At 48.0% G+C, this 24,665-nt stretch overlaps 1 protein-coding gene across 5 annotated transcripts in view; it reads left to right on the top strand.

Moving 5' to 3' along the window:
* The window catches only part of C1H19orf47 (chromosome 1 C19orf47 homolog), a 30,021-nt gene extending 6,155 nt beyond the window's left edge, over positions 1 to 23,866 (top strand). For 3 of the 5 annotated variants that reach the window (XM_075987508.1, XM_075987514.1, XM_075987501.1), the window contains 7 exons: positions 2,084 to 2,171; positions 2,257 to 2,371; positions 4,102 to 4,183; positions 10,223 to 10,360; positions 13,166 to 13,315; positions 15,071 to 15,141; positions 17,178 to 18,183. In XM_075987508.1, the coding sequence (XP_075843623.1) occupies positions 2,084 to 2,171; positions 2,257 to 2,371; positions 4,102 to 4,183; positions 10,223 to 10,360; positions 13,166 to 13,315; positions 15,071 to 15,141; positions 17,178 to 17,669 (1,136 nt within the window). In that variant the 3' untranslated portion in view covers positions 17,670 to 18,183. The other 2 variants (XM_075987529.1, XM_075987522.1) reach the window with 1 other exon arrangement.
* The last annotated feature ends 799 nt before the right edge of the window (positions 23,867 to 24,665 follow it).

Genomic DNA, 24,665 nt, shown 5'->3' with positions numbered 1-24,665 from the left:
TGCTGGGTTATAGCTGTGTGCCAGCACACCCAGATCCCCCGCTCTTTTTTAGGTTGTCTGTTGGGATTGTCAAGGCACAGAGATCACATGGTGACTTAGGAAAATGTTGAGATCTCTTGCACATGTACGAAAATCCATAGCCGGGCAATGGTGGCTCATTCCTTTAATCCCAGCACTCAGGAGGCCGAGACGGTTGGATCGTTGAGTTTGAGGCCTGCCTGGTCTACAGAGAGAGTTCCATCAGGGCTACACAGAGAACCTTGTCTCAGGGGAAAAAAGAAAAAGAAAAAAGGAAAATTTATAAAATACATTTGTATGGAATTAAAAGCAACTAAAAGACAAACATTTAGCAGGGCCCAGGCTTTGAGTCTACATAAACAAAACCATGCAGTATATAATGATGTGTAACTGAGAGCATCTGTGGGGCTAAGCAGAACTAGTGTCTTCCTTTTTAATGCTGTGTAGTATTTCACACGATGTTGACGGATGCCACTGTCAAGGGATATTGCTTAGGGCTTTAGGTGTAGCTAAGTGGTAAAGCACTTGCCTAGGATTCCCTGTGAGAGACTTGGGGTATAACTCAGTGTTATGGTTTACTGAGGGCAGGAGGAGGGGCTTTCAGAGTTAGAATAGAGCCCTTAAACTGCCATTCATAAGGCCTGTCCCATCCTCAGCACTGAAGATAGGCATACAGTAAAGGAAATTGTTTTGTTCTGGGATAGACGTCTGCAGTGTATATTCTTGACAATTTCTCTTGAAGTTACTAGGTAACCTCTTCCTGCCGGAGTCTAAGATACACTGTTACACAATGTAACATTTCTGGGTAGGGGCTACATTTTTTTTTTTTTTTGGAGACAAATTTCTTTTGATCATTCACGGTGCATCCCAGAGTTGTCTCAAACCCACCACTTCAGCTTCCTGAGTTCTGGGATTAAAGGCTCGCACTACCACCTGTGGCCCAAATATTTCTTTTCTTTTTTGGTTTTTCAAGTCAGGATTTCTCTGTAACAGCCCTAGCTTTCCTGGAACTTGCTCTGTACACATGGCTGGCCTCGAACTTTCAGAGATCCACCTGCCTCTGCCTCCTGAATACTGGGATTAAAGGCATGAACCACCACCACCCAGTGGCCCAAGTATTTCTTAATGGCCACTGGTTTATGACAGCTCAATTGGTCACATGTTTGCCTTTTCTCTGTAATACACAGCACGGTTGTGTGAGCCTGATGTAGAGATTCTGCAGCTCCTTGGACATCAGGCTCTGTCGGGCCTTTGTGGGTGGTGCACACTTGTGATCCAGCACAGGAAGGCACGAGGATCAGGAGTTCAAAGTCATTCTTTGCTACCTGGTGAGGTCAAAGCAAGCCTGAGACCCTGTCATTTTTTTGAGACAAGGTCTCACTATATAGCCTTGGCTGTCTTGGAATTTGATGTGTAGACCAGGCTGGTCTTGAACTCACAGGGAGAGCCCTATTGGCCTCTGTCTCCTAAGGTGTGAGCCACCATACCAACTGAGACCCTGTCTTTGAAGAAATTAAAATAAAAAAGAGGATTCAAGGGATGCAGCGGGGATTTAGCTTGGTTAGCACAATGCTTGTCTCACTTGCACAAAGCCCTGGGCTCCACCCCCAGCCCCACCTAAACTGCGTGTGGTGGCCCCCACACGTCGGGGTGGGGAACCAGGATTGAACCAGTCAAGCTTCCTGATAACACGTGAATGTGAGTCTCTCCCTCAGGCTTGGTTGCTCCCTGCTAAGGCCATAGACTGACTCCAGGACTTGGGCTCCTCATTGGGCAGGGGATGAGAGCTATCAGGCCAGATGAGTGGGATAGGGCACCAGGATAGGGTGGAGGATAGGAGAACAAGATGGAAAAGGATTGGGAACTCGGGAGCATCATGTCCTGGCATGTTCCCAGCTTCTCAGGTCCCAGCTTGGGGAGTCACTGCCTGTTGACTCACAGGCGGTCAGGGGTTCTCATTCTACTGAGAGTTGAGCGCCCACAGTGTGAGGCTGGCATCAGCTCAGTCTCTGGGAACCACTGCTACTGCAGTCTGCTACGAATGACTGTCCTGTCTGACCCACAGCCACTTCTGAGTGGATCCAGTTCTTCAAGGAAGCTGGCATTCCCCCAGGACCTGCTGTGAACTATGCTGTGATGTTTGTGGATAATCGGTGAGGAGACTGCTGGGACCGGGAAACTGGGTAGGAGGAGGTAGGAGCTTGCTGGGCGGGGCCTCATCACTGTCCTCCCCTGTAGGATCCAGAAGAGCATGCTGCTAGATCTCAATAAGGAAATCATGAACGAGCTGGGGGTGACTGTAGTGGGTGACATCATTGCCATCCTCAAGCATGCCAAGGTGGTACACCGCCAGGTAGGTGCTCTTCTGTGCCTCTTACTTCCTGGGGAAAGTGTAAGGCTGGAGGCGGCTGTTGTGGGGCCCGGTAGGAGGCCTGGCGGCAAAGGAAGGTGCAGTGTTCAGAGGTAGGTTCAGCTCTTTGCTGTGTGACATCGGGCATGTTGCCTGACTTCGCTGAGCTTTGTTTTCTCTGTCTTTCATATGCAGTGAGGCAAAATTAATTTTGTGTTTCTTTTTCCATTTTTCACGTGTGTGGTATATACACATGGGCACATATGGATTGTGGATGTTCATATGTGTATTTGTGCATGTGGAGGCCTGAGGTTGATAAAGGGAATTATCCTCAATCACTTTTCCACTTTATTCAGTGAGGCAAGGTCTCTCAGTCAAACCCAGAGCTTGCTGATATGGCTGCCAGGTGCCTTGCCCCTCACAGGAACTTGTAGAGACAGGCCTCCAACCATGCCTCATCCTGGGCCCTGCAAAGAGGACCTCCTCAAGCAAGAGGCATCAACTCAGTCGGAGAGGCAGCGAGCAAGACATTGTATTTTTTTAGATTGAGAATTAAAATATATATATATTGAATAGATGTGCGTGTGATGGATGTGTGGGCATATATGTTTGGTAGTCAGAAGACAACGCTGGAGTGGGTTCTCTCCATCATTTGAGTCCCAAGGATTAACTTAAGTCATGTGATGACATCAAGTGTCTTTACCTGCTGGGCTATCTAGCCACCCCAGGGTTGTAGCTGGCTTTCTTTTCTGCCACCAACCACCTCCTGAATCATGACATGGAGACTTACTAGTTATGAGTGCTCAGCCTTATCTTGTGCTTGTCCCACCAGCTCTTACAACTTAACTGTTTTTCTAAATCTGTGTTTGCCTCAGGGCTTTTTACCTGTTTTTCATTCTGTACGTCCTACTTCACATCTGGCTGGTAGCTGCCTCCCTGGCTGGCCCCGGGCATCTCTCTCTCTTTCTCCCTTGTTCTCTCTTCTCTGCTCTCACACCTAGATTTCTCCCCCTCCTTATTCTCTCTGTCCACTAGCCTTGCCTATCACTCTGCTGCCTACCTTTTGGCCATTTAGCTTTTTATTAGGTTAGTCAGATACCTTAGGCAAGCAAAGTAAAACAGCAACACATCTTCATAGTTATGCAAGTACAGCATAAACAAATGACACATCTTTGTCTAGTTAAATAAACATCCCACAGCACAGGGTACTTTCTTTTTGCCCGGAGCATAGTGTAGAGTTGGAGAGATGGCTCAGAGGTTAAGATTGCTCGCTGCTCTTCCAGAGAACCCAAGTTCAGTTCTTAGCACTAATGTTAGCAAGCTCACAACTGCTTATAACTGCACTTCCGGGGATCCCATACCCGTGGCCTCTGCAAACACCTGTACTCATGTACACCATATACACACACGCTTAAAACTAAAAATGGATTCAAGAACACCAGAGCAGAACAGACAGAACAGCTTTTTTTATTTTTTAATTATTTTTTTAAGACATGGTTTCTTTGTGTGGCCTTGGCTCTCCTGGCACTAGCTCTATAGCCCAGACTGGCCTAAAATTCACAGGGATCCACCTGCCTCTGCCCTCCGAGTGCTGGGATTAAAGGTGTGCACCACCACCGCCCGCCTGGCAGAACAGCTTTTAAGGTCTACACCGGTTGTGTTCTGACCCTCTGGGTGCTGCTTGGTTCTCTAGGTCCCCTGTTCTGGGCTAACCTGCTACCTCTCATTTCCAGGACATGTGCAAAGCTGCTACTGAATCAGTGCCCTGCAGCCCCAGCCCCCTCCAGGGTGAGCTTCGCCGCGGCGCCGCTAGCGGTGAGTTGCGTCTGTTCAGTCTCTTCCTGTACATACAGAGGTAGAAGCAAAGCCATTGATGCCCCCTGTAAGGGACCAAACAAGCTAGGCAGGGAGTGACTATTTAAGTGAGAGAGAGAGAGAGAGAGAGAGAGAGAGAGAGAGAGAGAGAGAGAGAGAGAGAGAGCGCTCACAAGACAAAGTGTCTGAGAAAGTTTAGAGGACATATTGTGGGTGTTAGTTCTCTCCTTCTACCATGTAGATCTTGATGCTCAAACTTGGGTCATCAGGCTTGGCTATAAGCACCTATTCCTTTGAAGTCATCTTTCTGACTATTTTCTGGCCCCCAAGCCCTTTCCTTTTTAAAAAACCAAAGGTTTATATAGCTGACACTGTCCTGCCTTAGCCTCTTGCTTCTGAGATCATCACAACAGATGTATTTCTTTTGGTAGTTCTGGGTGTGCAGTCTAGAGCCTGTGCAAGCTTGTCAGACTGATCGATCGTGCATGCTGCTGTTCCTTCCACTCAGCTACACCTCTGTCCATATTCCCCACCTTATATATTCTCTGTCCATATTCCCTACCTTATATATTCCCAGTCCATATTCCCCACCTTATATATTCCCAGTCCATATTCCCTACCTTATATATTCCCAGTCCATATTCCCTACCTTATATATTCTCAATCCATATTCCCCACCTTATATATTCCCAGTCCATATTCCCCACCTTATATATTCCCAGTCCATATTCCCTACCTTATATATTCCCAGTCCATATTCCCTACCTTATATATTCCCAGTCCATATTCCCCACCTTATATATTCCCAGTCCATATTCCCTACCTTATATATTCCCAGTCCATATTCCCTACCTTATATATTCCCAGTCCATATTCCCTACCTTATATATTCCCAGTCCATATTCCCTACCTTATATATTCCCAGTCCATATTCCCTACCTTATATATTCCCTCCCAGTCCATATTCCCTACCTTATATATTCTCAGTCCATATTCCCCACCTTATATATTCCCAGTCCATATTCCCCACCTTATATATTCCCAGTCCATATTCCCTACCTTATATATTCTCAGTCCATATTCCCTACCTTATATATTCCCAGTCCATATTCCCTACCTTATATATTCTCAGTCCATATTCCCCACCTTATATATTCCCAGTCCATATTCCCCACCTTATATATTCCCAGTCCATATTCCCTACCTTATATATTCCCAGTCCATATTCCCCACCTTATATATTCCCAGTCCATATTCCCTACCTTATATATTCTCAGTCCATATTCCCTACCTTATATATTCCCAGTCCATATTCCCTACCTTATATATTCTCAGTCCATATTCCCCACCTTATATATTCCCAGTCCATATTCCCCACCTTATATATTCCCAGTCCATATTCCCTACCTTATATATTCCCAGTCCATATTCCCTACCTTATATATTCCCAGTCCATATTCCCCACCTTATATATTCTCAGTCCATATTCCCCACCTTATATATTCCCAGTCCATATTCCCTACCTTATATATTCTCAGTCCATATTCCCTACCTTATATATTCCCAGTCCATATTCCCTACCTTATATATTCCCAGTCCATATTCCCCACCTTATATATTCCCAGTCCATATTCCCTACCTTATATATTCCCAGTCCATATTCCCCACCTTATATATTCCCAGTCCATATTCCCTACCTTATATATTCCCAGTCCATATTCCCCACCTTATATATTCCTTTGTCCTAATTTGCTTGGTGTTTGTTGTTGTTGGGCTTGTTTGTTTGTTTTTCAGAACTTACTGTGTAGACCAGGCTGGCCTTGAACTTAGAGATTCACCTGCCTCTGCCTCCCAAGTGCTGGGATTCTAGGCAAGCACCTTCACTTTCCCCACCAGGTAATAAAGTGTGACTAGAAGCAACTTGGGGAGGAAAGAGTTTGTGCAACTTACATGTCCTGACCAAGACCTGCAGGCAGAGGCCACAGAGGAATCGGTGCTCCTCGACTGCTCTCCAGGCTGCATGCAGCTATCTTCTCTTTTCTTTTTTCTTTCTTGAAATAGTGTCTCACTGTGTAGCCTGGTTGGTCTTGAACTCATAGAGATCTGTTTGTCTCAGCCTTCTGAGTACTGGGATTAATTAATAGACATTGTTCCACTATCAAGTTTACACATTCCAGGACCAACCACATGCCAGGAATGGCACTGCCTATAGTGAGGTAGGCTTTCCCACACCAGTTATCAATCAAGAAACTGTCCCCACAAGCTTGTCTATAGGCCAGTTCGATGGAGACATTTTTACCTCTTCCCTGGTGCTTCTAGTTTGTATGAAGTTGACAAAAATGCTAATTAACCATGCTTATAAAAATGTGTTTATTATTTACATTTATTTATTCAGTGTTTGCATGTCTGGGGAGTATTTGTGTGCCATGACAGAAGTGGTGGCTAACGGACAATTAGTTGTTCTCCTCTCCCACCATGTGGGTTCTAGGCATCAGGACCTTTACCCATGTTACTGCCTTTATTCACTGAGCCGTCTCAGTGGCCCCCATGCTCCTTTTTCAGGACACCTTGTTTACTATAATCCATTGAGTCATTTGCTGAGCTCACAGCCAGCACCACCGTGACTCATTCCAGAACAAAGCTTGTGAGCCACATATGTTCCCATGAAGCACATCGTGGCCTTACAGTGTGCTGGGTGTCATTTAAAGCTATGCAGTCCCCAAGCAAAAACAAAAAAGAGACTGACCAGTTTTTACATTCCTAGCAGTAAGTAGACCGTGGAAAGACACTTAGGGGAGCTGACACCAGAAGGCCACAGGGTCTGTTGGACGCAGGCTGGGAACATGTGCTGGTGCAAATCTGTGAACAGCTACGGGAGTGCCAGGTGTGTTGGTGCAGGGGTTGTAGGGAATCGCAGTGAGCAGATGAGTGCACACAGACTGAAGACCTGGGCGACAGACAGACAGACAGACAGCGCTGGGCTAGAACTCACCTGGCACAGTGCTCACCTAGCATACATGAGACCTTGGGCTCATCCCCAGCTCCAAACAACCCAGGCACTGTGGTACACGCCTCTAATCTCAGCACTCAAAAGTGGTAGCAAGAGGTTTATCATTTAAAGTAGGGGGTTGGGGAGATGACTCCGTAATTAAGAACACTTAATGCTCTTCCAGAGGACTTGAGTTCAATTCCTAGCACCCATATCAAGTAGTTCACAAATGCCTGTAACTCCAGCACCAGGGATCTGACACCCTCTTCAGGCCTCCAAAGAAACCTGTATGAACATGGCTCTCTTTCTCTCTTACACACACCTAAATAAAAAATAAAATTTAAAAGTAAAAAAGAAATTCAAAGTAATGAGTTTGAAGCCAGCCAAGGATACATGAGATCCTATCTCAGAAAAGAAAAAAAAAGGTGGGGGTGGGGCTTGCAAAAGGTTCTTGCTGTGCAAACCTGGCAACCTGAGTTGTTTAGAACCTGTGAAAATCAAAAGGAAAGAACTGACAAAACTTGTCCTCTGACTTCCACATCTGTTCTGTAGGGCTTGAGCCCCGGCTTCCCCCCAATAGAAATTATCAAGAAGCTGTACACTTAATCCCAGAACTCAGGAGACAGAAACAGGTGGATCTCTTGATTTTGAGGAGTTTAATCCCAGCACGTGGAGGCAGATCTCTGAGTTTTAGGCTCTCTTGATCTATGTAGAGAGGTCTAGGCCAGGCAGGGCTGCACAATGAGATTCTGTTTCAAGATAAAACAATGTGTGTGTGTGTGTGTGTGTGTGTGTGTGTGTGTGTGTGCGCGCGCGCGCGCGTATGCACTCGTCCTGGGAGATATATATATATATCCTCAGCTCTCAAGTAAAGATGGCTGCTGTGGTGCACATCTGTAATCCCAGGTGAGATGGGAGGTGGAGGCAGGAGAGTTCCAGGATGCTCACAGGCAGTTGGTCGGGTGTATGTAGTCATAGACATTTACTTCTCTGTTTATGAGTTTGCTGGCCATTGTGCTCGGATCCAGCTCAGGTCTCTGCAGGTCTGACATCTAGGTTGAGGGATGGCTTCATCTACACATCTCATTACTGGCTTGATGTCAGCTGGAGTAACAGAGGTGACTTGGCACCTTCCATCATGCAGCAAGCTAGCCTAGGCGTGTTCCTAAAAACAGCCTCAGAAGGCAGGCCCCAGCACTAAGACCTAGGGAGTCTCCGCTGTTGTGACACTGATCTTGTACCATTGGACAAAGCAGAGTCACAAGGCTGCAGGTAGAGTCAGTGGCAGGGCACACCCAAAGGTGTTGGTGTAGGGAGGATGTAGAAATGAGACTTCATATCTCTAATAAGCCCACATCACATATACAGAAAAGGTTTGGTCATAATGGCTTTGCTGGCTGGGGTGTAACTCAGCTCTAGAGTGTCTGCTTAGCTTTTGAGGCCCTGTGTTCTAGCTTCGGCACTAACTCATTAAAAGCTCCTGAATAGCATTCAGTATAAGATAGCCGATAGCCAGCATCCCAAGCAGAGACAAGCATGGCTCTCCTAGGGCAACCACCTTCCTGGCCACCAGGAGTATAGATGAGTTTTGCCAATCTTTAAAGGGTCTGCCCATAACATTTTCTGGGTGCATTTTTTTCTTCTCCCTCTCCCTCCCTCCCTTCTCTCCTCCCCCTCCATCCCTCTTTCCCTCCCTCCATCTATCCCTTCCTCCCTTCCTTCTAAGACAAGGACTCACTATATAGATGCAGCCCTGACTGGCTTGGACTGCATGTAGGCCAAGTTAACCCTGAATTTACCTACCTCTGCCTCCCAAATTCTGGGATTAAAGGCGTGTTCCATCATGCCTGGCCTAAATGCCTTTTATAATCTCAAGTAACACAAAAATGAAACCAAAGCTGTACATGATGGCTCGTGCATAATCCCAACACTTGGGAGGGGAAGGCAGGAACTCTTTTTGTTTGTTTGTTTTTTTTCGAGACAGGGTTTCTCTGTGGCTTTGGAGCCTGTCCTGGAACTAGCTCTGTAGACCAGGCTGGTCTCGAACTCACAGAGATCCGCCTGCCTCTGCCTCCCAAGTGCTGGGATTAAAGGCATGCACCACCATCCCCCGGCAGGAACTCTTGATGAACAGTCAGTGCTCTAAACCTCTGAGCTATCTCTCCAGCCCTCTCTGTAGCTTTGAGCCTGTTCTAGAACTCACTTTGTAGACCAGGCTGGCCTTGAACTCACAGAGATCCACCTGGGATCCACCACCACTTGGCTGAGACAAGTCTTTATAAAGAAAAAATCCTGTCAAGGGGCTGGAGAGATGGCTCAGTGGTTAAGAGCCCTGGCTGCTCTTCTAGAGGTCCTGAGTTCAATTCCCAGCAACCACATGGTGACTCACAACCATCTGTAATGAGATCTGGTGCCCTCTTCTGGCATTCAGGCATACATGGAGGCAGAATGTTGTATACATAATAAATAAAATCTTTAAAAAAAAAAAAGAAAGAAAAATCCTGTCAAGTGATAAGGACTGGGGGGATGGAGAGATGGCTCAATGGTTAAGACCAGAGGACCTAGGTTCAATTTCCAGCACCCACATGGCAGCTTACAACAATCTGTACTGCAAGATCTGACACCCTCTCAAAGACATACATACATACAGGTAAAACATCAATGCACTTAAAAATAAACTGAGAACTGTGGAACAAAGCATGCCATAGGTCAGGTAGCAGAAGCTAAAGGTGGTCCTGTTGGTGTAGGATGTTAGAGGAGTTTTCTCTGAGGAGTAGACATGATAAGCTGGTGCCTGGGAATATGAAGATACCGAAGATACCTTCCAGGTTCCTGTGCATCCTTTACATCATGAGGATGGAGCAGTCACGAGGTGACTGCCGCTGCTTCTTCCTGATTCAATCTAGTGCTTTCCCTTGGCAGCCAGGCTCCAACGCTGTTGGGTTGAGAACTCACTCCTAGACTGTTCTTCCAGAATTCTCACCTCCATTTTCTAGCCCCCTCTCCAGGGTACCCACATCACGACTGGACTCACTTCTTTCCTCCCACAGCTGCTTCTCGAATGATCACCAACAGCCTGAACCATGACTCTCCACCCCACACTCCGCCAAGGCGCTCGGACACCAGCAGCTCCAAGATCTCCGTCACCGTGTCCAACAAGATGGCAGCGAAGAGTGCCAAGGCTGCCGGTGAGGGCTCTTGGGCAGAATTGCAGGGGGATATGGGTGAGCAGGTGTGCATGAGAGAGAAAGAGAGAGACAGTGAGAGAGAGAGACAGTTTCAGAGACCACCCAAGGGTCATTGACCTCTGTGAACTTGATCAAGTTGTTTTTCTCTCTCTTTTTTTTAATTGAATGTATTTATTTACATTACATCTCCTCCCCCTATTCCCTCCTCTGTTTCTGTTCAGAAAGGGGCAGGCCTCCCGTGGGTGTCAACAAAGAGTGGCATATCGAGTTGCTGTAAGACCAAGCTCCTCCCCTTGTATTAAGGCTGGGCAAGGCAACCCAGTGTGAGGAATGGGTTCCCAGAAGCTAGCCAGTGTTGGGGACAGCCCTGCTCCCACTGCTCCACAAGGAGACCTCTGTTTGTTTTAACTTAAAGATTTATTTTTTAAATTATGTGTATGTCTGTGGTTGTGTGCTTGTGTGTACAGGTATCCATGGAAGCTAGAGAGTGGTTTTCCTGAAGCTGAAGTTATAGGCCATTATGAACTGTCTGATGTGGTTGCTGGGATCTGAACTTGGGCCCTCTGCAAAAGCAGTCCTTGATCTGATGCACTGAGCCATATCTCTAGCTCCCTGTTACTGTTTCTAGAGGGTAGTGGTGATGTCTTGATTTCAAGGAAAGTGAGAAGCTTTCCAAGATAGACTAGAGACCTGGCTTTTCCACTTCTTAGTAACTGAGGCTGGCCTTGAAATTGTTATATAGCCAGGAGGACTTTGAACTCCTGTTCCTCCCGCCTCCCATGTGAATATTCAAACCTCAAGCATGGATCACCACACCTTTTTATGCAGTGCTAGGGCATCGAACCCAGGGCTTCTGTGCACGCTAGGCAAGCCACGCCCCAGCCCTCATCACTTCTTCTTGCCTGCTGTCTTCCAGCTCTTGCCTGTGACCTTCAACCTGCAGCGTGCTTCTGCTTGAGTTTTTCTGACTACCCTCTGTCCAGGGCTTCAAGCTGGTAATGGGACTCAGCCTTTGGCCTCTCGAATTTTGCTGCTCTCTGCCGTGTTCTTGGCCCTTTGTTGCACCCATTCCCATTCCTAGTGTCATAAGGCACCTGTGGAAACTGAGGCCCAGGGAAAGGACTTCACTTTTCAGCTGCCCAGTAGTTCTCATCACGCGCTATCTGTTGCCACTGTGCTGGCTTTGCCTTTGCCGTGTGTGTGTGTGTGTGTGTGTGTGTGTGTGTGTGTGTGTGTAAGCACCTTCAACTAGAAGGTAAAATTAGTTGCTGGTTGTAGTGGCTCACACCTATAATACCAACATTTGGGAGGGTGGAGGCAAGAGGATTGCTGTGAGTTTGCATCCAGGCTAGGCTACAAGCTCAAGTTTTTGTCTCATAAAAAGAAAAAAGATTCTGGGACTAGACTGTAGCTAAGTGGTAGAGTACTTGCCTAGCATACACAAAACCCTGGATTCAATCCCCAGCACCACAAATAATCTGTAAATAAAAGTAAGTAAGGGCCAGGTAGTAGTGGTGCACGCCTTTAATCCCAGCACTCTGGAGTCAGAGGCAGATGGATCTGTAAGTTCGAGGCCAGCCACGTCTGCAGAGCGAGTTCTAGGATGGCCAGGGCTACACAGGGAGATCCTGTTTTGAGAAACAAACAAACAAAAAGTAAATGTGAAAATCTAGATATGGTGGCATACACCTCTAAGTCAAGCATTCAGAAAGCAGAGGCAGGGATCATTTCAAATTCAGGTTTGGTTTGTTCTATATAGAGTTCCAGGCTAGAGTTACAACTGACCAAAAAGGAAAAACAGAAAGTTAAAAGTAGTTAATACAATGCTGAGACAGTGGTGGCACATCCCCCTCCTGACACTGTGAAAGGAATTCCTTTTTGTATTTGAAGTATAAAGTGTGTTAGAACATGCTGGAGTGGAGAAACTGAGGCAGGAGGATTACAAGTCCCAGACCAGTGTGGGCTACATTGTGAAACCCTGGCTTTGCAACAGAAAAGAAGTATAACTTCGGGTTGGTGACACAGTTCAATCCCTGGGACCAACACAGTAAAGGGAGAGAGCGCCACATGTGTGCACACACACATTATGATTCTTTCCTTGTTTTATTTGGTATGGATGTTTTGTCTGCAGTGTGTCTGTGCCTCACATGAATGCCTAGTGCCAACAGAAGCCACAGAGGGCATCTGGTCCCCTGGAACTGTAGTTACAGATGGTTGTGAGCTGCCGTGTGGGTGCTGGGAATTAATCCTAGGTCCTTTGGAAGACCAGCAAATATTCTTTAACCACTCAACCATCTCTCCAGCCCCAACACATAGATTTCAAAGTATAATTAATTCTACATAATCCCTAAACAGTAAGTATGGACCTTGTGCTTGTTGAAAAGTGAAAGCACAAAACGAATCGGCAGAAGGCACAAGCACACAGCTCTGAAGGCAGCACCGTGGGGTCTGAGGATCCCCATCCCAGTGGGTCCTTTAGTCTACAGCGTCTGGGAAGCCACTGCCACTTGCAAATCCCAGGCACATCTGTGGTTTAGCCACACCAGATGACTAATGTCCTCGGTGACTCAGTCTGGTGATGGGGGCAGCTGTGCACATGAACCATCCTGTCTCACAAGGAGATGAAAGACACTGGTCTGCAGCTGGGCATTATCATGCATGGCTAAAGCCCCTCCAGGGCTAAAGCAGCGGGATTGTCAGTGGAGGCCAGCCTGGGCTACAGATTGTCTTGTCTATAGCTAGGTTCCCCCCACACCCTCCAGAACATCTATCCCTGAAGGAGCTAACCCCGTGTCTCCTCACCAGCTCTGGCCCTCAGGGAGGAGGAGAGCCTGGTTGTTCCTACCAAGAGACGGCGGGTGACAGCCGAGATGGAGGGAAAGTACATCATCCACATGCCCAAGGGGACCACCCCCCGTACACGCAAGATCCTGGAGCAGCAGCAGGCAGCGAAAGGTACAGGCTGTGTGGGCTGCAGATGGGGCTCTCTTAGCTTGTTGCCTGGTGATGGTCTTCCCAGTAGGTGGGGCTCAGAGGGGAGCAGGTAACAGGGCCTTTGGCTAAGGGGACAGTGACCACAGAGGAAGAGACTCTGCTGTCATCCTGCCGTTCGTGAAGCTGGACTCCTCATGTCTTGTCCCTGGAAGGCAGGGACAAAAAGACAGTTATGGCTGGCCCGGGAAGCAAGTGACCATACCTGGCTAAGGGTAGGCCCGTAGTGGACACCAGCACTGTGAGGCAAAGCAAGAGCTCATCTCCTGGAAGAATTCCAGATGGTACATGTCCTCTTCCTGGGTCCCATACCCATGGTGTTGTCTCTCTCTAGAGTAGGATGTATGGGTCTGCCTGTGTCACTGCAACTATGCCCCTAGAGAGGCTCTGTTCCGTTTCCTTCACTTTATTTATATTTACTTAGTCATTTATTTTGTGTTTTTTCCAGATAGGGTTTCTTTGTGTAGCCCTGGTTATTCTGGAATTAGCTCTGTTGACCAGACTGGCCTCAAACTCAGATATTCACCTGCCTCTGCCTCCTGAGTGCTGGGATTAAAGGCGTGTGCCACCACCACCTAAGCTGGTGGTTTATTCTTTTTAAATGATTATTTGTTTCCATAGTATTTTGGGCTATGACTCAGGAACACTGTGTTGGTGGAATGTAGGGATTATTTATTTATCAATTTATTTATTTATTTTGAGATAAGATTTCTTAGTGTAGCTCTGACTGTGTGTAGACCAAGCTTGTGGCTTTGAACACAGAGTGCCCACCCATCTCTGCCTCCAGAGTACTGGGATTAATAGCGTGTGCCACCGCTGTGCCGCTGAGATGTAGGTTTTATTTAATAGAGGACCTCAACACCATTCATCACGTTCTGCCAGTTGCCCACAATTGCCAGCATACAAGGAACAAGTGGAGGTTAAGAACTCTTTACCCAAAAGCTGGGTGTGGTGGCACCTAGCTATAATTCTAGCTTTTGGAGGTATAGGTAGGAGAATCAGGAGTTCAGGGCCAGCCTCAGTTACATAGTTCAATGTTAGCTTAGGCTCCATAAGACCCATTCTCAAAGAAACACTTCCTTCCACATCAGCTTAGACAGAGGCATAGTGATTTCAGGTATCAATCTTCATTGATTGTTTTAGTTAGGGTTATTATTGCTATGACGAAGCACCATGATCAGAAACAGGTTGGGGTTTTAGAATTCGGGAGAAAAAAAAAGAAAAAAAAACAGGTTGAGGAGGAAAGGTTTTATTTGGCTTACATTTCCACATCACTGGAGGAAGTCAGGACAGGAACTCAAGCAGGACAGGAACCTGGAAGCGGGAACTGATGCAGAGGCCATGGAGGGGTGCTGCTTACTGTCTTGCTTCCCATGACTTGCTCAGCCTTCTCTTGTAGACCTGATCAATCACTAAGAAAATGCCCTTCAGGCTAGCTACAGCCCATCTTACGGGGACATTTTCATAATCAAAGTTCCCTAGTCTTTGATGACTGTGGCTTGGGTCAAGTTAGCCAGTTCATTGATCTTCCCCAGATTTGACACTTGTGAGTTTGTGTGAAGGTCAACCTGAGCCTCCAGTGTAGTTGCAGAGCCTGAGCCAAGCATAGTCTGTCCCTGCTAGGTCTTCCCACCTTGGCGTCTGCTCTGTGGGCAGCCTAGACATGGTCCCATGGAACCACTAGGCAGGTACTGCCTCATGGTGCCACTTTTCTCCCAGGTCTCCATAGAACATCCGTGTTCGATCGCCTTGGTGCTGAGACCAGAGTAGACACTACGACAGGGACTAAGGTGAGTCTGGTGTGCTGGGATGACTCACGTGACCCAGTGTCGGTTCTGTCAGTGTCCCAGGTGTCTGCATTCTCTTCCCACGTTTGAACCCACGTTTTCTCTTTGGCTGTGGTGGACTTCCTGTGTGCCCTGTCTTTCCTCCGCTGATCTGTAGGCCAGCCCCAGTCCATTTGGCTGCTAGATTTCTTTCTTCTACCCCCAGGTCCCAGCTAGTCTCAGGATCTTCTACTGTAGCTACTTCTATCTGAGCTTCCAACTCAGCATGCCTGCCATCTGCATCCAGTCAGCTGAATGCATTCCAAGTCAGCTGACCTCATCTGTCCATTCTGCCACCTCGGCCTGCCTGGGTAGATAAGGTCCCACACTTCCGCCATTAGCCCTCGCAGCCTTGTCCTCACAGTTACAGCCATGCTGCCATACGAAGAGGGAGTTTAACTTTTTTATGAGTCTCATATAGCTCAGGGTGCTCTGACACTGTGTAGCCAAGAATGACTTTGAACTCCTGCCTCTGCTTCCCAAGAGTTCAAATGACAGGCATGTGCTGCCACACCTGGCTTCTTTAGGACTGGATGTTTTCTGTTAGTCTCTCCTGTAGCCTAGGCTGGGCTAGAACTCATGATCATTCTCCTTCAGCTTCATGAGTACTGAGATCACAGACTAGCACTTGTACTTCCAAGGGTTTTTTGTTTGTTTTTCTCTCAAGACAGGGTTTCTCTGTAGCTTTGGTGCCTGTCCTGGAACTAGTTCTTGTAGACCAGGTTGTTCTCCAACTCACAGAGATCCGCCTGCCTCTGCTCCTCTAGTGCTGGGATTAAAGGTGTGCACAACTACCGCCTGGCTGTTTTTGTTTTTTTAACTGCCTACAACACTGAACAAAGCCTATTCTTATTGCTGTAACCAGCAGTTCCCTAGGCTCTGGGAATCGTGTGTGGTTAGGAGAATACCCTAGAGCTCACACTCACTGGGTGTATGGCCATTTGTACCTCAGTTCCTAAATCTATAGTGTCAGTTCACAGGGCGGCTGTGGGTGTCAGCAGGGGCTGGGACACAGGACATGGCAAACGCTCCTTAGGTATCAGAGTGGATGCTGTGGCTTTCACTGAGTCTCATGCTCACCATGGGAGAACTACCTCCCTGAATCTTACCATGATGGTGATGGTAACACAGGCCCATAGAACTGGTCCAACCATTTGAGGTTTTAGTGAGTGCTCAGAAAGTGTGATTGTCACTTCTGCCTTAGGAACCAAGTGTATACTTTTTGCTCTGCTTGCTCATCTTGAAGAGCCTGCAATTCCTGGCATCTCTGAGAAGACCTGATTGTGCCTGACTTGCAGCATGCTACTCCCCTTCAAATGCTGGCAGTGACAGCCCACATCCATCATCCCAGCACTCAGGCAGGGGAATCTCAAGTTTGAGACTGTGGGCTATGTAGTAACCCCTGTCACAAAAAGTAAAGAAAAAGAAAATTCATGAAGACATGCTGTCCTTCATAGCACATGACTGACTGTTGAACTTGTAGAATCAGTGGAGTTATTTCTGATGCTGCCTACTCCACTGCACTATGACTCCAGGAGGGGCTGGCCAGGGTTGTCCTGACCAGCACAGTATCCTCAACACTGTTCACCCTAGGCCAAGGTACAGTGTCTGCTAAGTAAATGACCCTGTAAGGGGCTGGGGTGTGGTTCAGTGGTAGAGAATGTCCCAGCTATGTCTAAGGCCCTGAATTCTATCTGAGGCATGACACAGTTAACAGCTAAAATGGCTGGAGAATGTTTGAGTGCTCACCCTGCCCTTGGCAGGGCCCTCCTGTTTCTCTCTGTCTTTACTGAGTCCCTGCCATTCAGCTTTCAGAGCTCCAGTGGCCTGTGCTCTTTCCTAAGGAACCTTCCCTGGGCTTCCTAGCTTCTGGTCCCCTCATGACGCTCACCCTCACATAGGATGGCACTGCCCTGCACGCCGACTTCTTAGAGGCCAGCATAGCGTAGGCAGCCTGCCGAGTGACTAAGTGGCCCACTGCCTCTCCTCTCACTCTACAGCCCACAGGAGTTTTCAGCCGCTTAGGGGCCACCCCGGAGATGGATGAGGATTTGGCCTGGGACAGTGACAATGACAGCAGCAGCTCTGTCCTGCAGTATGCTGGGGTCCTAAAGAAGCTAGGACGGGGCCCCACCAAGGCCAGTCCCCAGCCAGCACTGACTGTCAAAGCCAAAGCTACAAGCTCTGCAACCACAACAGCTCCAAGACTGCGGCGCCTGGCGCTTCCCTCTCGTCCTGGACCAGAGAAGAAGCCGGAGTCCCTGCCCAAAGTCAGTGTCCTTCAGAGACTGGGCAAGACTGCTGTTGTGGCTGAGGCCCAGGACAGCCAGGTTACAAGCACCAAGAGTAAGTCCTCAGCTGAGGTCAAGTTCGCCATTAAGAGGACACTGGTAGGGCCCCGGGGGAGCAGCTCTATTGAGAGCCTTGGTGCCCAGATGGACCATGCAGGCGCTGTGAGCGTGTTCAAAAGACTGGGCCGAAGGACCTTCTAGCTGGCACGCAGGGTGGGGTGCAGCATGCAATGGCAGGCAGGTTCCTGCTTCCGTCCCTTCCAGCCTTCCTGCTCTTCCCAGCTCTAGATGACACAAAGCCTGGCTCTTTCCAGCATTCATGCTGGTTCCAAGCACTTGGGTACACAGGCATTTCCCCTGGTTTTGGATGTTCCTGTGGCCTGACCTTGCCTGCTCTGGGACCCTCCCTTTCTGTGTCGTCGTGTCCCCCCCCGTCCCCGTCCCCCTCCCGTCCTCTGTGCACTAGCCGTGGCCTTGGCAGATTCTCCTTTTCTACCTCTCCCCAAAGCCAAGTGCCCTGCCCCTTCCATGCAGCCCACCCCCACCAGCAGCTTCTGCTGCCTTATGTCTTCCTGTCTTGGCTGCCCCACCAGAGGTGTCACCTGGAGGCACCCCCTTTGCCCTACCCTGTGGCTTCCCTTCCTCCCCCTTCCCCCTGCTGTAGTGTCTCTCTTCTCTTCACTTTTTTCATTTCTCTTCTGTTTTCTGTCCCTGTGGCAAGGCCCGACCGTCCGCTGCATCCTGCCTGACCCTCCTGCACCTCTGACCTCCCAGCGGCCCCCTCGTCGACGGTGGCGTCGAACCTGTAAAGACTGTTAGCTGCCTTCCATTCACAGGCTGGAGGGAGGCCCCCCATCCTGGCCTGCAGCTGGGGCACCTCCGTTTCCCTGCCCTGGCCATCTTTTTCCTTGGTGGGTGGTGGGCAGCAGACACTGGGGAGGGGAGGGGTGCTGGGGGAAGGTGACGGCTGTTTTAATATATTTTTGTGACTTCTAAACTGTCCTTCCCCCTCCTTCAGTGGGAGTCACAGGTCTGTTCTTCACACCTCACCAACACAGCCAACACCCTGGGGTGGGGCAGGTGAAGGGCATAGTGGTGACAACACCGGAAAGCCATCTCCTCCCATCCAAGCGGAGTGGTCTGTCACTGGCTTCTCCATCAATTTCACCTGTTCTGCCACACTGCCTGTGGGTGGCTTGGTTTTATTTGAGATAGGATCTCATTATATAGCCCTGGCTTACCTGGAACTTGCTATGTAGATCAGGTTGGCCTCAAATTCTCAAGAGACCTGCCTGTCTGCAAGTGCTGGGATTAAAGGCTTTTGCCCTCATACCCAGCCGGATTTCTTTCCTTTTTCTTTCTTTTTTCTTTGAAACTCAAGATGGCCCAAACTTGATATATAGTTGAAGAAGACTTGGAATGTCTCTCTTTTAAAAACATAATTATTTTGTGTATATAGATTTGTTGCCTCCGTGTGTGTATCAGGCACATGAGTGCCTGATGATTCCCATGGAGACTGGAAGAAGATTTTGGGTCCCCTGGATCTGGAGTTGTGAGCCCCTATGTGGTCTCTGGCAACCAAACTTAAGTCCCTGTAATAGCAACAAATGCTCTTAACCACTAAGCCATGTGTTCTACCCCTACTTTGAGTTTCTAATTTTCTACTCTCTACCTTGAGACTTGTGACAGCGAGGCCTATGCTGCCATTCCAGGGTTGTGTGTGGTGCAGGAGACTAGGCCCAGGCTTTACATTGATACTCTTGTTGGCCTTTTTCTCTCTGCTTTCTTTTTGAGACAGTGTATTACTGTGTAGCACAGGTTGACTTCAAACTCAGGATTCCCTTGCCTCTACCTCTGGACTGAAGCAATTTACAGGCATGGGCCAACTACTAACAGCCTCTCAGCTGTCCTGAGGTGGTGCTGCGCAAAGACACAGGGCCGAGGGATGAGGCTTGGCCAGTACCACTGTCGTTGTATAGTCAGAAGATTTTGATGTGACACCATTGGGTGAACTGGGGATAAGAAGAGGTAATTTTTCAAACTTCAGAAGAACGTTCTGTTAGAAAGACAGACAAAGGCAAAGGCCTTGAGGTGGGGCAATGACCAGGAAGATGGCTGGCCATGAGAACTGCATGGCTGCTAGTGGCAGCGATGGAGAACGAATGGGAAGAACGGGGTGGGGAACAGTTCTAATTCACTGTGTAGAGGCACCTGGTAGATTGGGTATGTGTATAATTCCAGCTTCCGGGAGACTGAGGCTTGAGGCAGAGGCAGGGGGCGGATCTCTGTGAGTTCAAGACCAGCCTGATATACAGAGCAATATTTCCAGGACAGCCAGGACTACAAAGTGAAGCCCTATCTCGAAAAACCAAAAAGAAAAATATAGTTTTCTCTCATACATTATATACAAACTAAAGTTTCCCCTCCTTCCACTCTTCCCAGTTCGCCCAACTCACTTCTCTTCTCCCCTAGGTCCACTCCTCTCTTTTCCTTCAAAAACAAGGATAGGCCTTCCAGGGATATTGCTCCAAACATGGTATAACAAATCACAATAAGACAGACCCTCTCAAGGCTGGACAAGGCAATCCAGTAGGAGGGAAAGGGTCCCAGTCATAGGCAACAGAGACAACCCCCTATTCCCACTGTTGGAAGTCCCACAAGAACACCAAGCTACACAGCCATAACATATGCAGAGGACCCAGTTCAGACCTATTACAGGGTCTGTGATTGTTGCTTCAGGCTCTGTGAGCCCTTACAAACCCTGCTTAGTTGATTCTGTGGACTGTGTTCTCATGGTGTCCTCAACCCAACCCCTCTGGCTCCTACAATCCTTCCTCCCCTACTTTGGGGTTCCCCTGCCTAGTGTTTGGCGGTGGGTCTCTGCACCTGCTCCCATCAGCTGCTAGAGGAAGCCTCTCTGATGACTATTGGGTAGGCACCAGTCTATTAATATAGCAGAATATCATTAGGGATCATTTAATTGACTTTTTTCCCAGTCATGTTTGGTTCTGTCCTGGATCTCTGGGCTGTCCAGCCTCTGGGTCCTCCATCTAGCTTGAACCAGGTGTGGGCTCCAGAGGGAACTTTGCTGTTTATTTTTCTTCTAATGCTGGGGATCAAATCTAGTGTCTTGCACACGCTAACAACGCTAGCAAGTGTACCAGCTGTCAGTTTCTAAACATCTCCTCTTAAATCCTTCTTTATGTCCAGGAGGTGGTAGCGCACACTTTTAATCCCAGCACCCGGGAGACAGAGGCAGGCGGATTTCTGTAAGTTTGGGGCCACTCTGGTCTACAAGAGCTAGTTCCAAGACAGCTGGTACTGTCACACAGAGAAACCTTGTCACATACAAAAAACAAATAAAACAACAAATCCTTTTTTATTTAAATTTTCTAGCACATACTTTTTTAACATGGTTTTTTATTGAGTCTTTGGGAATTTCATATCATGCACCCCAATCCCACTCATTTCCTAGTCCTTGCATACCTGCCCTCCACCCTTGTAACCTCCCAAAACAAAATAAGAAATAAAAATTAAACAGTCATCTCACAGACCCTGTCACGCAGCCTTCTGGGCACGTCTCCTGCCCTCCACTTTCCTGACTCCCTCACATATTAGCTGGACGTCATTGTGCTGGCATTTAAGTGGGGTGTGTCACACAGGCAGACTCGGTTTCACCACGCCGTCCTGGGTGGTGGGGGGAGGCTGACCTTGAGACTGAGCCTCCTCTGCCCTCCACCTCCTAGGACAAAGACTGTGCTGGGATTCTAGGCAGGAGCCACCCCTTCTCATTAAGTGTTTTCCATTTGGAGGTTGTAGGTTTTCTTTGTTATTTTTGTTGTCCCACCACCACGTGTCTGGGGGGGAGGTGTCAAGTGGTTACACCGAGCTGGTCGAGTGTGGTGGCAAGTGTTTTCACCTTACCAGTTCTTTTCTTTAAACAAGATTTTATTTTTAAATTATGTATACATGTGTGTATTTATGTATGGATTGCTTAGTACATGAATATATTGTCTGCAGATGACAAAAGAGGGTATCAGGTCCCTTGGAGCTACAGTTACAAGCAGTTGTGAGCCACCTGATGTGGGTGCTGGATCCTCTGCAAAAAATACTCTTACCCACTGAGCCATCTCTATTCCCTCTTTCTGGTTTCCTGATTTTTTCAAGATAGGATTCCTTTGTGTAGTCCTGGCTGTTCTGGAACTCCCTCTGTAGAGCAGGCTGGCCAAGATCTGCCTGAAAGGTGTGCTCCACAACTGCCTGGCCCCTCTTTCTGTTTTTAAGGTAGGGTTTTCTGAAACCCAGTTGGTCTCAAAGTTACTGTGTCATGATTCAAAACTAATAGAGTGTGTGTGTGTGTGTGTGTGTGTGTGTGTGTGTGTGTGTGTATGAGAGAGAGAGAGAGAGAGAGAGAGAGAGAGAGAGAGAGAGATTGATTTATTAGGAAGGCTAGCAAGTCCCCAACAATGGCTACCAACAGGTTCATGAAAACAGCTGCATGTCTCAGCAGGTCCTCAGTATACACCAGAATTCCAAAGAAGTTGGTTCTAATGGCAGTGAAGGAATGGACTTGCCAGAAGAGGGACAGTAAGCAGGCAAAGAGCAAGCTTCCATCTTCTTGTCCTTTACAGAGAGTATCAGCAGAAGGCGTGGCCCAGATTAACGGTGGATTTTTCCACTTCAAAAGATCAGGATTAAAAATTGGTCTTTCCACTTAAAATAATTCCCCCCCCCAAGACAGGGTTTCTTTATGTAGCCCTGGCTGTCATGGAGCTCACGCTGTAGACCAGGTTGGCCTTGAACTCACAGAGATCCATCTGCCTCTGCCTCCCAAGTGCTGAGATTAAAGGTATCCACCATCATAAATGTTTTAATTAAGGAAAAAAAAAGCCCTCAGCTGGGTAGAGGTGCATGCCTTTAGTCTCAGCACTCAGGAGGCAGAGACAGGTGGATCTCTGTGAGTTCTAGGAAAGAGCTACTCAGAGAAACCCTGTCTCAAAAAAACAAAACAAAACAAAAAAACCCCAAAATCCTCCACAGGTGTACCTAGCCTCTTGGTTTTTAGTTAATTACAGGTGTAACCAGGTTCACAACCAAAAAAAGCCACCGTTCCTCCTGAATCCATCTCCCAAATGCTGGGATTATAGTGTATGTACCACTGTTCCTGGCTTAAAATTTCATCGAGTCGGCCAGGTGGTGGTGGCACACGCCTTTAATCCCAGCGCTCAGGAGGCAGAGGCAGGCGGATCTCTGGGAGTTCGAGACCAGCCTGGTCTACAGAGCTAGTTCCAGGACAGGCTCCAAAGCCAGAGAGAAACCCTGTCTCGAAAAACAAAACAAAAAACAAAAACAAAATTTCATCGAGTCTTTTTTCCCCCCTTGTGGTACTGGGGTTTGAGCCCAGGGCTTCATACATGCTAGGCAACCATACATTCTTCAGTCAGGGAATACTGTGATATCATGCTAACCTGGCCTCTACAGGAACAGCCCTGGACTTGCTGCTAAAGCCACTGTGGCACAGAGATGAGGAACCGTTGTGGTTTGTGGTCCCAGCTCAAGGGAAATGCTCATCTATTGGTTTGGCTAGGGCTTACTTTGATTTGCCTTCCTCTAAACAGGAACTCATGTCAAACCAGGAAAGTCCTCAAAAACTATTTGTGTAAATCTTTTGGCATGGTGTTAAATTTGGCAGAGTACGGTAACACCGCTGACTGAAGCACAGCCATGAACGTGAGAGCCCAGCTTCTCTGCTGTCAGGCCCGTCACATTGCTGACACGGATCACCTGGTCTCAGCCTCCATCATGCATAGATCTGGTCACTGAGCCAGCTGTGTGTCAGGAAGGCTATGTCCTCATGTTTGTCCACTTCATCCTGTAATTCTTGGCTTCTCGGTTTCTTCACCTCCCCAATTCAAGATTTGGTTGCTTTTGGAGCTCAGTGCCATCCCCAGGGCAACCCTGACTACTCTGGGTTCTTCCTTCTCCTGGCAATAGGGGACTCCCAAGTCAGGCTTAGCACCTGGAGCTGGGATGCTCGTTAGGCTCAAACTCTATAGCAGCTTCCCAGGCTCCAGCCCTTCCTTTAATCCCCAAGCCTTGTAGGCCTTGTCTCTGGCCTTCCTGATGACAGGAGCCCCTGCTGCTACTGCTCTCTGGCCCACTTTTACTTCTATTTAGTCCTCCTTTCCTTCCTCTCTTCCTCTCCCTTCTCCCCTCCCTCTCCCGCCCTCTGTTGCCCACCCTGGCCTTCACTCACTATGCAGCTGAAGCAGGCCTCTACCTCCTGAATGCTGCAATTACAGAGCATTATGCCCAGCATTAATTTTTTTTTTCAAGCAATGTTGGAGTTTATTAAGGAAACTGTGTGCCTCGTGTCCTGAAAGAGATTTACAACTTATCAGAGTACCTTACAGCATCAGCTCTGACGATTGTGGGTCAGGTGTGCAGGACCACACTTCAGCCCGACTGGTTTTCATAGCTCTTGCCTTCTCCACTTTAAACTTTACCCTCATTTCAGGATCTGGAAGATGGGCTTGGGGTGTGTGTGTGGGTCACTTCATCACTTTGTTCCTTTTTTCTTTCTTGGGGGGGAGGTTCAGTTCAAATTAGGGTTTCTGTGTAACAGCCCTGGCTATCCTGAAACTTGCTTTATAGACCAGGCTGGCCTTGAATTTACAGATATTTGCGTCTCTGTCTCCCATGTGCTGGGATTAAGGGTGTGCACCACCACTGCCCAGCTACTACTTTGTTCCTTTTTCTGCACTTCACTCTAAGAAAAAAGAAAGAAAGGCTTTTGCTCTTGCAGGAATAGCTGAGTTAGTTGGAGGTGTACTTGCAACTAAGCACAAGGGCCTGAGTTCAAATCCCAGCACATAAACACAAACGCACACACACACAAATAAAACCAACTTGGATGGTTCCTGAGAACCGGCCGGCGTTGGCCTCCAGCACCTACATACATTCACACTTGCACATTTGGCCTTCCATATTCGTGCAGAACAAAAGGTTTTCAGGCAGTTGAGTGCACGGCTGCAGGAGAGTCACGAGTGTAGAGACTACCCTACACAGCGAGTGCGACTGTCTGACAAAACGAAGACAACCTACAGTAGGGTGTGAGAGGCCAGCGGGGGCATTAGGGCAAAGAGACAGGCCCTTGGGAAGACAATGGCATATGGCCAGTGTGGGTATGGATTCGCA

Source organism: Microtus pennsylvanicus, chromosome 1 (genome assembly GCF_037038515.1).
Source record: "Microtus pennsylvanicus isolate mMicPen1 chromosome 1, mMicPen1.hap1, whole genome shotgun sequence".
Taxonomy (NCBI): domain Eukaryota; kingdom Metazoa; phylum Chordata; class Mammalia; order Rodentia; family Cricetidae; genus Microtus; species Microtus pennsylvanicus.
This window is presented reverse-complemented; position numbering and strand designations above follow the sequence as displayed.